Source organism: Onychostruthus taczanowskii, unplaced genomic scaffold, assembly GCF_017590055.1.
Source record: "Onychostruthus taczanowskii isolate IOZ18803 unplaced genomic scaffold, ASM1759005v1 scaffold181, whole genome shotgun sequence".
Lineage (NCBI taxonomy): Eukaryota > Metazoa > Chordata > Aves > Passeriformes > Passeridae > Onychostruthus > Onychostruthus taczanowskii.
The window spans coordinates 544368-556204 of record NW_024499029.1 but is presented as its reverse complement, the minus strand read 5'-3'; the positions used below and the strand labels follow the sequence as shown (position 1 = coordinate 556204).

At 68.5% G+C, this 11837-nt stretch overlaps 1 protein-coding gene across 1 annotated transcript in view; it reads right to left on the bottom strand.

Moving 5' to 3' along the window:
* Positions 1 to 1167: 1167 nt before the first annotated feature.
* NPC1L1 (NPC1 like intracellular cholesterol transporter 1) overlaps positions 1168 to 11837 on the bottom strand; it is a 14997-nt gene continuing 4327 nt past the window's right edge. The window contains exons 8-21 of the mRNA XM_041401016.1: positions 11498 to 11625; positions 10766 to 10903; positions 10308 to 10397; positions 9148 to 9338; positions 8945 to 9072; positions 7803 to 7923; positions 7394 to 7449; positions 6756 to 6882; positions 6347 to 6402; positions 5138 to 5288; positions 4367 to 4598; positions 3929 to 4042; positions 1675 to 1837; positions 1168 to 1340 (exon numbers count right to left, since the gene is read on the bottom strand). Coding sequence (XP_041256950.1) covers positions 1192 to 1340; positions 1675 to 1837; positions 3929 to 4042; positions 4367 to 4598; positions 5138 to 5288; positions 6347 to 6402; positions 6756 to 6882; positions 7394 to 7449; positions 7803 to 7923; positions 8945 to 9072; positions 9148 to 9338; positions 10308 to 10397; positions 10766 to 10903; positions 11498 to 11625 — 1844 coding nt within the window. The 3' untranslated portion in view covers positions 1168 to 1191. The remainder of the gene's footprint in view (positions 1341 to 1674; positions 1838 to 3928; positions 4043 to 4366; positions 4599 to 5137; positions 5289 to 6346; positions 6403 to 6755; positions 6883 to 7393; positions 7450 to 7802; positions 7924 to 8944; positions 9073 to 9147; positions 9339 to 10307; positions 10398 to 10765; positions 10904 to 11497; positions 11626 to 11837) is intronic.

Here is an 11837-nt window from a genome sequence, read left to right as displayed (position 1 = left end):
TTCTCTGGGGCAGGGGGGTCCATGGGGCTGGGGGCCAGGGCGGGCAGCAGCCCCCCGGCAGCCACGCGCCGTGCCCCCCAGGACACACGTCCCCCACGCAGAAGGAGCCCACGCCCTTCACCATCGAGTGGATCCCCGACGTGCTGCCGCGCTCCCGCCTGGGCGAGCTGCGCCTCAGGTTCCAGTACGGGCACCACGGGGGGCCCCGGCAGCCCCCCGGCCGCGGGACCCCCCCCGCAGAGCCCCCCCCGCTCCCCGTGCGCCTGGAGCTGCAGACCGTGCCCGCCCGCGTGCCCTACAAGTTCATCTAGGGAGTGAGCCCAAACGGCCCCAGAAACCATAAATGTTCCTAAAAACCCTTAAATGTTCCTAAAAAGCCTGAAATGTTCCTAAAAAACCTGTGAACGGTCCTACAGGAATGCTCTGGGATGTGCCCTACAAGTTCATCTAGGGAGTGAGCCCCTGACGCCCCAGAAACCTTAAATGTTCCTAAAAAACCTTAAATGTTCCAAAAAAACCTGTGAACGGTCCTACAGGAATGCTCTGGGATGTGAAGCACATGCTCAGCTAGAGAATAAACCCACAAATGTTCCTAAAAAACCTCTAAGTGTCCCTACAGGATTGCTCTGGGATGTGCCCCACAAGTTAATCTAGTGAGTGAGCCCCTAACAGCCCCAGAAACCATAAATGTTCCTAAAACCTGTAAATGTTCCTAAAAAACCCATAAATGTTCTGGGGTATCCTCACTGTCCCCCCAGTGTCCCTGTGCCCCACATTGTGTCCCCATGTCCCCGCAGTGCCCCACGTGCTGTCCCCATGTCCCCACGGTGTCCCTGTGCCCCACATTGTGTCCCCATGTCCCCGCAGTGCCCCACATTGTGTCCCCATGTCCCTGCAGTGTCCGTGTCCCACGTTCTGTCCCCATGTCCCCCCAGTGTCCCTGTGCCCCACATTGTGTCCCCATGTCCCCGCAGTGTCCCTGTGCCCCACATGCTGTCCCCATGTCCCCACGGTGTCCCTGTGCCCCACGTGCTGTCCCCATGTCCCCACAGTGTCCCTGTCCCCATGTCCCCAGCCGTGTGACATTGTGCAGCGCCCTCTCCCCCCATCCATCCCAGTCCAGCCAGTGCAGGATGTGACAAAACCAGTTTAAATAGAAAGGGGGGAGGGGCGCGGGGGGGCAGTGGGGGCTCAGCCCTTCCCGGACCCCTTGTCCTTTTCCTTGTCCTTGTCCTTGTCCTTGTCCGTGTCCTTGAAGCAGGGGTTGCCCAGGCCCAGCCCTGTCCCCTGCACGGTGTCCCCCGGCGTGTCCTCCCCCGCTGGCACCTGCGGCGCGGGCCCTGAGGGGACAGCGGCACCGTGTCACTGTCCCTGCCCTGGGGGTGACACGGTGTCCCTGTCCCTGGGGAGGTGACACTGTCCCGGTGTCACACTGTCCCGGTGTCCCTGTCCCCGAGGTGACACGATGCCCCTGTCCCCGTGCCCGAGTTGACACTGTCCCGGTGTCCCTGTCCCCGGGGAGGTGTCCCTGTCCTCGGGGTGTGACACTGTCCCTGTCCCTGGTGTCCCTGCCCCTGTCGCGGTGTCCCTGTCGCGGTGTCCCTGTCCCTGTCGCGGTGTCCCTGTCGCGGTGTCGCTGTCGCGGTGTTGCTGTCGCGCTGTCGCGGTCCGTACCGATGTAGCTGAGCAGCACGGGCAGGAATGCCAGGCCGTGTGCCAGCCCCAGCACGGTGACGATGAGGTTGAGGCGGAAGAAGAAGATGCGCACCAGGCGCGCTTTGGCGAACGCCAGCACCGCCACCCCCGGCAGGTTGGTCATGGCCACCCCCGCCACCACCTGCGGCGACAGCGGCCACCCGCGGTGACACCGCCCAGCCGGGACAGCGGCCCGCGGTGCCAGCCCGACCGGGAGGGGCTGGGGACCCGCGGTGTCACCCCCCGGCCCTGGAGGTCCCACGATGCCACCCCCAGCTCCAGGACAGCTTGGGGACCCGCGGTGTCACCCCCCGGCCCTGGAGGTCCCACGATGCCACCCCCAGCTCCAGGACAGCTTGGGGACCCGCGGTGTCACCCCCCGGCCCTGGAGGTCCCACGATGCCACCCCCAGCTCCAGGACAGCTTGGGGACCCGCGGTGTCACCCCCCGGCCCTGGAGGTCCCACGATGCCACCCCCAGCTCCAGGACAGCTTGGGGACCCGCGGTGTCACCCCCCGGCCCTGGAGGTCCCACGATGCCACCCCCAGCTCCAGGACAGCTTGGGGACCCGCGGTGTCACCCCCCGGCCCTGGAGGTCCCACGATGCCACCCCCAGCTCCAGGACAGCTTGGGGACCCGCGGTGTCACCCCCCGGCCCTGGAGGTCCCACGATGCCACCCCCAGCTCCAGGACAGCTTGGGGACCCGCGGTGTCACCCCCCGGCCCTGGAGGTCCCACGATGCCACCCCCAGCTCCAGGACAGCTTGGGGACCCGCGGTGTCACCCCCCGGCCCTGGAGGTCCCACGATGCCACCCCCAGCTCCAGGACAGCTTGGGGACCCGCGGTGTCACCCCCCGGCCCTGGAGGTCCCACGATGCCACCCCCAGCTCCAGGACAGCTTGGGGACCCGCGGTGTCACCCCCCGGCCCTGGAGGTCCCACGATGCCACCCCCAGCTCCAGGACAGCTTGGGGACCCGCGGTGTCACCCCCCGGCCCTGGAGGTCCCACGATGCCACCCCCAGCTCCAGGACAGCTTGGGGACCCGCGGTGTCACCCCCCGGCCCTGGAGGTCCCACGATGCCACCCCCGGTGTCACCCCCCAGCTCCAGGACAGCTTGGGGTCCCACAGTGTCACCCCCCTGGCCCCAAAAGGTCCCCTGGTGTTGCTCTCCCACCCCAGGACAGCTTGGGGTCCCACAGTGTCACCCTCCGGCCCCAAAAGGTCCCCCGGTGTCACCCCCCAGCTCCAGAAGGGTTTGGGGTCCCACAGTGTCACCCCCTGGCCCCAAAAGGTTCCCCGATGTCACCCTCCAGCTCCAGAAGGGTTTGGGGTCCCACAGTGTCACCCCCCGGCCCCAAAAGGTTCCCTGGTGTCGCTCCCCCACCCCAGGACAGTTTGGGGTCCCACACTGTCACCCCCTGGCCAGGAGGGTTTGGGGTCCTGCAGTGTCCCCCCCTGGCCCCAGGACAGTTTGGGGTCCCACAGTGTCACCCCCCGGCCCCAAAAGGTCCCCCAGTGTCACCCCCTGGCCCCAGGACAGTTTGGGGTCCCACACTGTCACCCCCTGGCCAGGAGGGTTTGGGGTCCTGCAGTGTCCCCCCCTGGCCCCGGAGGTCCCACGGTGCCACCCCCAGTCCCAGGAGGTCCCCCAGTGTCACCCCACGGCCCCAGGACAGTTTGGGGTCCCCCGGTGTCACCCCCTGCCACAGGAAGGTTTGGGGTCCCACCATGCCACCCCCAGCCTCAGGAGGTCCCGTGGTGTCACCCCAGCCCCAGGAGGTTTGGGGTCCCACAGTGTCACCCCCCCGGCCCCACAAGGTCACCCAGTGTCGCCCCCTCGCCCCAGGACAGTTTGGGGTCCCCCGGTGTCCACTGTCACCCCCTGGCCAGGAGGGTTTGGGGTCCTGCAGTGTCCCCCCCTGGCCCCGGAGGTCCCACGGTGCCACCCCCAGTCCCAGGAGCTCCCCCAGTGTCACCCCCCGGCCCCAGGACAGTTTGGGGTCCCCTGGTGTCACCCCCTGCCACAGGAAGGTTTGGGGTCCCACCATGCCACCCCCAGCCTCAGGAGGTCCCGTGGTGTCACCCCAGCCCCAGGAGGTTTGGGGTCCCACAGTGTCACCCCCCCGGCCCCACAAGGTCACCCAGTGTCGCCCCCTCGCCCCAGGACAGTTTGGGGTCCCCCGGTGTCACCCCCAGCCCCAGGAGGCCCCGCGGTGCCCCCCGTGCCCACCTTGCTGCCCATGGTGACGGTGGCCTCGGCGGCTCGTGCCACCCGCGTGGGCTGGCGGCTGCGGGCGAAGGCGCAGGTGATGTGGGACACGAACTCCACCGAGATGCCCACGGCCTGGGGGGACACCGGGCTGGCACCCCGGGCACCGCCTGTGCCCCCAGAGCCACCCCCGTGCCCCCAGAGCCACCCCCGTGCCCCCAGAGCCACCCCTGTGCCCACAGAGCCACCCCCGTGCCCCCAGAGCCACCTCCCGTGTCACCTGCTATGTCCCAGCTCCTGCTGCCACCTCCTGTGCCCACCAAGCCACCCCATACGGGACCCGGCGTGAGGGTGGCCCCGGTGTGAGGGCGGCCCTGGGGCTGCTCTGGGGTCCGTGCCCCGTGCCCCGTGCCCCGTGCCCCGTGCCCCCCGCCGTGCCCCGCTGTGCCCTGCCCGCACCGCCACGAGGTTGATGAGTGCCACGGCGTTGTAGGGCACTGCCCAGAGCGCCATGCAGCCCACGGTGCCCAGCAGCGCCATGGCGATGGTCAGCAGCGTGGCCAGGCTGGAGCGCACGTCCATGCCCAGCAGCAGGAAGGACACGGCGAAGGTGGGCACCAGGCACAGTGCCAGCGTCACCAGCCCCTCGGGCACCACCGTCAGGTACTGCTCGTAGTACACGTACGTCACCCTGCGGGTGGCACCGCTCTGGCACCGCTCTGGCACCGGGGACACGGGGACGGGCACCCGGCACCACAAAACGGGCACTGGGCACCCTGATATGGGCACTGGGCACCCCAAAATGGGCACTGGGCACCCTGATATGGGCACTGGGCACCCTGATATGGGCACCCGGCACCCCAAAACGGGAAGTGGGACCCCAAAATAGGCATTGGGCACACTGATATGGGCACTGGGCACACTGATATGGGCACTGGGCACCCCAAAACAGGCACTGGATACTGTGAAATGGGCACCTGGCACCCCAAAATGGGCACTGGATGCCATGATATGGGCACTGGGCACCCCAGAATGAGCACTAGGCACCCCAAAATGGGCACCGGGACCCCAAACTGGGCACTGGGTACCATGATATGGGCACCCCAGCACCCACAGCACCTCGGGACGGGCACCCTGACCTGGGCACCGCTACCTGCCCACCCCCCACCGAGCCCCCCTCGTCCCCCCGTGCCCCCGGCGGGTCCCCCCGCGGCCGGCGGTACCACTAACGTGTAGGGGAAGACGCGGAAGGCGGGGTCGGTGCCGGGCACGGCGCGCAGGGTGCCCGTGATGCGCTCTGCCAGGGCGCGGGCGGCGCGCAGGGCACTCGTGTACTCCTGGGACGTGCGCAGCGGCCGCTGGTACGCCATGAAACGCGTGGCTGCGGGCAGGGCAGCGGTCACTCGGGGCAGCGGGCACCACGGGGCAGGGGGCACCATGGGGGCAGTGGGCACCACAGGGCAGCGGGCACCACTGGGGCAGCGGGCACCACCGGGACAGTGGGCACCACGGGGCAGTGGGCACCACGGGGCAGCGGGCACCACCAGGGCAGTGGGCACCACGGGGCAACGGGCACCATGGGGGCAGCGGGCACCACCAGGGCAGCGGGCACCACAGGGCAGTGGGCACCATGGGGCAGTGGGCACCACGGGGCAGCGGGCACCACCAGGGCAGTGGGCACCACCAGGCAGTGGGCACCGCGGGGCAGCGGGCACCACCAGGGCAGTGGGCACCTCCAGGGCAGTGGGCACCATGGGGCAGTGGGCACCATGGGGCAGCGGGCACCACCAGGGCAGTGGGCACCTCCAGGGCAGTGGGCACCACAGGGCAACGGGCACCATGGGGGCAGCGGGCACCACCAGGGCAGCGGGCACCACAGGGCAGTGGGCACCATGGGGCAGTGGGCACCACCAGGGCAGCGGGCACCACAGGGCAGCGGGCACCACGGGGCAGCGGGCACCACGGGGCAGCGGGCACCACAGGGCAGTGGGCACCACCGGGGCAGCGGGCATCATGGGGCAGTGGGCACTCCTGGTGGTCAGCAGCTGCCACAGGGTCAGTGGTCACCCCTGGTTGTCAGTGGTCACCCTGGTGGTCATTGGTCACCCCTGGGTGTCTGTGGTCACCCCTGGGGGTCAGTGGTCACTCCTGGGGGTCAGTGGTCACCCCCGGGTGTCAGTGGTCACTCCTGGGGGTCAGTGGTCACCCCTGGGTGTCACTGGTCACTCCTGCGGGTCAGTGGTCACTCCTGGGGGTCAGTGGTCACTCCTGGGGGTCAGTGGTCACCCCTGGGTGTCAGTGGTCACTCCTGGGGGTCAGTGGTCACCCCTGGGTGTCTGTGGTCACTGCTGGGGGTCAGTGGTCACTCCTGGGGGTCATTGGTCACTCCTGGGGATCAGTGGTCACCCCAGTCCCTGTCCCTGTGCCACCCACACTCACCCAGGATGGTGCCGTTGGCGTCCATGCTCACCGCGGTGTCGTAGGCGCCCAGGCCACTGCGGGGACACGGGAGGGTCAGGGGACAGCCGGGGGACAGCCGGGGGACAGCCAGGGGACAGCCAGGTGACACGCGGGGAGTGCCCACGCTGGTGTTCCTGTCCCTGGCTGTCACCACCCCGTGGGTGGCATTGAGCCCTGGGTGTCCTCCACAGGTGCCACCCACCCCTGGGTGTTCCCCCTGAGTGTCCCCTGCTCCTCAGTGTCCCCACAGGTGCCACCCACCCCTAGGAGCCTCCACAGTGCCAAACGCCGTGTCCCCTTGGGTGGCATTTACCCCTGTGAGTGATCCCCTTACCACACCCCTCGGGCCAGGGCGGTGCCTCCCCAGTGCCACCACGGTGCCACTCACCCCTTGGCGCACTGCAGGGTGGGCCGGTCCTGCAGGAACCAGGGCAGGAAGCGCTGGAACTCCTCGGCCGTGGGGCGCCGCAGCTGCTTCAGGCACTGGCCCAGGGCGCAGCTGGGGTCAGCTGCGGCTGGGGGTCAGTGGTCACTCCTGGGGGTCAGTGGTCACCCCTGGGGGTCAGTGGTCACTCCTGGGGGTCAGTGGTCACCCCCGGGTGTCAGTGGTCACTCCTGGGGGTCAGTGGTCACCCCTGGGTGTCACTGGTCACTCCTGCGGGTCAGTGGTCACTCCTGGGGGTCAGTGGTGACTCCTGGGGGTCAGTGGTCACCCCTGGGTGTCAGTGGTCACTCCTGGGGGTCAGTGGTCACTCCTGGGGGTCAGTGGTCACCCCTGGGTGTCTGTGGTCACTGCTGGGGGTCAGTGGTCACTCCTGGGGGTCAGTGGTCACCCCCGGGTGTCAGTGGTCACTCCTGGGGGTCAGTGGTCACCCCTGGGTGTCACTGGTCACTCCTGCGGGTCAGTGGTCACCCCTGGGTGTCTGTGGTCACTGCTGGGGGTCAGTGGTCACTCCTGGGGGTCATTGGTCACTCCTGGGGATCAGTGGTCACCCCAGTCCCTGTCCCTGTGCCACCCACACTCACCCAGGATGGTGCCGTTGGCGTCCATGCTCACCGCGGTGTCGTAGGCGCCCAGGCCACTGCGGGGACACGGGAGGGTCAGGGGACAGCCGGGGGACAGCCGGGGGACAGCCAGGGGACAGCCAGGTGACACGCGGGGAGTGCCCACGCTGGTGTTCCTGTCCCTGGCTGTCACCACCCCGTGGGTGGCATTGAGCCCTGGGTGTCCTCCACAGGTGCCACCCACCCCTGGGTGTTCCCCCTGAGTGTCCCCTGCTCCTCAGTGTCCCCACAGGTGCCACCCACCCCTAGGAGCCTCCACAGTGCCAAACGCCGTGTCCCCTTGGGTGGCATTTACCCCTGTGGGTGCTCCCCTTACCACACCCCTGGTGCCACGGCGGTGCCACCCCAGTGCCACCACGGTGCCACTCACCCCTTGGCGCACTGCAGGGTGGGCCGGTCCTGCAGGAACCAGGGCAGGAAGCGCTGGAACTCCTCGGCCGTGGGGCGCCGCAGCTGCTTCAGGCACTGGCCCAGGGCGCAGCTGGGGTCAGCTGTGGGCACACGCGGGCTCAGCGCGGCCCCGCTCACACCGCGGGCACCGCGGGCACCCAAGGGCGCGCCGTGCCCGGCGCAGCAGGCACCAAGCAGGCGCCCAGGGGGCATCACGGTAGGTGCCCAATGACCACCCAATGGGCACCCAGTGGGCACCCAGTGGGCATTCAATGGGCACCCAATGACCTCCCAATGGGCACCCAATGGGCATCCAATGGACACCCAATGACCTCCCAATGGGCACCCAATGGGCACCCAATGGGCACCCAGTGGGCATTCAATGGACATCCAATAGACATCCAGAGGGCACCCAATGGATGCCCAATGGACACCCAATGACCACGCAGTGGGCACCCAGTGGGCACTCAATGACCACCCAGTGGACACCCAATGGGCACCCAGTGGGCATTCAATGGACATCCAATAGACACCCAGAGGGCACCCAATGGACACTCAATGGGCACCCAATGGATGCCCAATGGACACCCAATGACCACGCAGTGGGCACCCAGTGGGCACTCAATGACCACCCAGTGGGCACCCAATGGACACCCAATGGATGCCCAATGGACACCCAATGACCACTCAGTGCAGTGGGCACCCAGCTGGCATCCAATGAGCACCCAATGGGCATTCAATGGACAGCCAGTGGTCATCATGGTAGGTACCCAATGACCACCCAGTGGGCACCCAATGGCCGCCCAATGGACGCCATGGTGGGCACCCAATGGCCATGGCAGTGGGCACTCAATGTACATCTAAGAACCATCATGGCGGGCACGCAATGGCACCCAACAGCCACTATAGTGGGCACCCCATGGGCACCCAACAGCTATTATGGTGGGCACCCAGTGAACACCCAACAGCCAGCATGGTGGGCACCCAGTGGGCACCCAACAGCGACCATGCTGGGCACCCAGTGGGCACCCAACAGCCACCATTGTGGGCACCCAATGGCACCCACCAGCCCCACGGTGGGCACCCCGTGCCCCCCGGCAGCCCCTGCCCCGCCGCACTCACTGCTGGTGGAGGGGCAGAACTCGCCCTGGTGCTCCCCGCTCTGGTGGATGCGGCAGCAGCGCACCGTGGGGTTCAGCCAGTCCAGGAAATCGTCCAGCCACGAGGTGGCCGGGATGGCCAGGTAGGACCTGGGGAGGGCACAGGGGGCTGGCAGGCGGCGGGCACGGCCAGCCTGGCACCCCGCGGGCACCACGGGCACTCACACGTTGGGGAAGCGCGTGGCCAGCTGGATGCTCTGCGTCAGCGAGTCGGCGTCGCAGCCGGCGCTGGAGCAGATGGCGTTGGTGCCGTTCTCCGAGGAGAAGTTGTAGCCGCTCGTGGTGACAAAGTAGGTGGGGACACCCACGGCCAGGTAGCGGTTCAGCTCCGAGAAGTACGGGAGCAGGTACGAGTCCTGGGGACAGCCGGGGACAGCGGTGGCACCCGCGGGGGCACAGAGGGACAGAGGGACACAGAGGGGACACAGGGCACAGAGCAGTGCCAGCATCCCAGTGGGTCTCCATATAGGGCCATGCCACCCCTGCCATGTGTCCTCGTGTCACACCCCCACGTGTCACCCACCCAGCACCCACAGGTCTCAGATGGGTCACCCCACATGTCCCCATATGTCACCCCCACATGTCCCTGCTGTGTGTTCCTGCTGCCACCCTGTGTGTCCCCGCTGTCCCCATGTGCACAGAGGAGTGCCAGCATCCCAGTGGGTCTCCATATAGGGCCATGCCACCCCTGCCATGTGTCCTCGTGTCACACCCCCACGTGTCACCCACCCAGCACCCACAGGTCTCAGATGGGTCACCCCACATGTCCCCATATGTCACCCCCACATGTCCCTGCTGTGTGTTCCTGCTGCCACCCTGTGTGTCCCCGCTGTCCCCATGTGTCCCTGCTGTCCTTGCTGTCCCCCCGTGTGTCCCGCTGTCCCCCTGTGTGTCCCGCTGTCCCCGCTGTCCCCGCTGTCCCCCCGTGTGTCCCGCTGTCCCCCCGTGTGTCCCGCTGTCCCCGCTGTCCCCGCTGTCCCGATGTGTCCCCGCTGTCCCCCCATGTGTCCCCGCTGTCCCCGCTGTCCCCCCGTGTGTCCCGCTGTCCCTGCTGTCCCCCTGTGTGTCCCGTTGTCCCCCCGGTGTCCTGCTGTCCCCCTGTGTGTCCCGTTGTCCCCATGTGTCCCCGCTGTCCCCCCGTGTGTCCCGTTGTCCCCATGTGTCCCCGCTGTCCCCACGTGTCCCCGCTGTCCCCACGTGTCCCCGCTGTCCCCACGTGTCCCCACTGTCCCCGCTGTCCCCCCGTGTGTCCCGCTGTCCCCCCGTGTGTCCTGCTTTCCCCCCGTGTGTCCCGCTGTCCCCCCGTGCCCGCCCGCGGTGCCCACCTCGGGCAGTGCCAGCTCCTGGTCCAGCCCCACGGACACGTGGAAGAGCAGGAAGAGCCCGGCGCAGGCCAGGAACAGGAACAGCAGCACCTGGGGGGAGGGGGCTCAGGGACCCCAACCCAAACCCCCAGAGACCCCCGGGACCCCCAAAACCCCAGAGACCCCAAACCCCCACAGAGACCCCAACCCAAACCCACAGACACCCCCAGAGACCCCAAACCCCCACAGAGACCCCAACCCAAACCCACAGACACCCCCAGAGACCCCAAACCCCCACAGAGACCCCAACCCAAACCCACAGACACCCCCAGAGACCCCAAACCCCCACAGAGACCCCAACCCAAACCCACAGACACCCCCAGAGACCCCAAACCCCCACAGAGACCCCAACCCAAACCCACAGACACCCCCAGAGACCCCAAACCCCCACCCATGCCCCCGTGCCCCCGTGCCCTCACCACGGCGGGCCGCACGAGGGGGTGCAGCAGCACGGGGGTGTAGAAGCGCTCGAGGAAGGGGCGCAGCAGCCCCCTGCCCGCCCCGGCCGTGCCCCCCTTGCCCTTCCCGCAGCAGCAGCAGAGGTCGAAGCGCCCGGCCTGGGGGTACAGGGGGGTTGGCACGGCTCCTCTGCAGCCCCCCCGTGTCCCCTGCCCACCCTGGGCACAGCCGGGGGACCCTCACCCACCCCGGGGACCCTGTGCCCACCCTGGGCATCCTTACACCCACCCTGGGGGCTTCATGGGCACCCTGTGCCCACCCTGGGGACCCCTCACCCACTCCTGGGACCCTGTGCCCACCCTGGGGACCCCTCACCCACTCCTGGGACCCTGTGCCCACCCTGGGGACCCCTCACCCACCCTATGCCCACCCTGGCATCCCCACACCCACCCTGGGGACCCGTGCCCACCCTGGGGATCCTCACCCTGTGCCCACCCTGGGGAGCTCTCACCCGGACCCCTCACCCACTCCTGGGACCCTGTGCCCACCCTGGGGACCCCTCACCCACCCTATGCCCACCCTGGCATCCCCACACCCACCCTGGGGACCCGTGCCCACCCTGGGGATCCTCACCCTGTGCCCACCCTGGGGAGCTCTCACCCACCCTGTGCCCACCCTGGGGACCCTCACAGCCACCCTGAGCCCCCAGCCCGTGCCCCCCTGCCCTGGCCCCGCGGTGCCCCCGGTGCCACCTCCTGTCGCCGCCTGTCCAGCGCCACCAGTGCCACAAACCCCGACATCTGCAGCGCGAAGTCCAGCGCGATGGCGAGCGCCGCCGTGAGGGCGAAGGTCCGCACGGCTGGCATGGACGAGAGGGCACCTGCGGGACCCCCGGGCACCCCCGGGTCACCGGAGACCCCCTGGCACCCCCGGGTCACCGGACACCCTCTGCCACCCCTCGGTGTCACCAGAACCCCGTGCCAGCCCCCCACACCACCCCCCCGGCCCGTGCCCCTTGTCCCCCATGTCCCTGTGCCCACCCTGTGCCCCCCAGCGCCCCTGTGCACCCCCATGTCCCTGCACCGTGGGGTT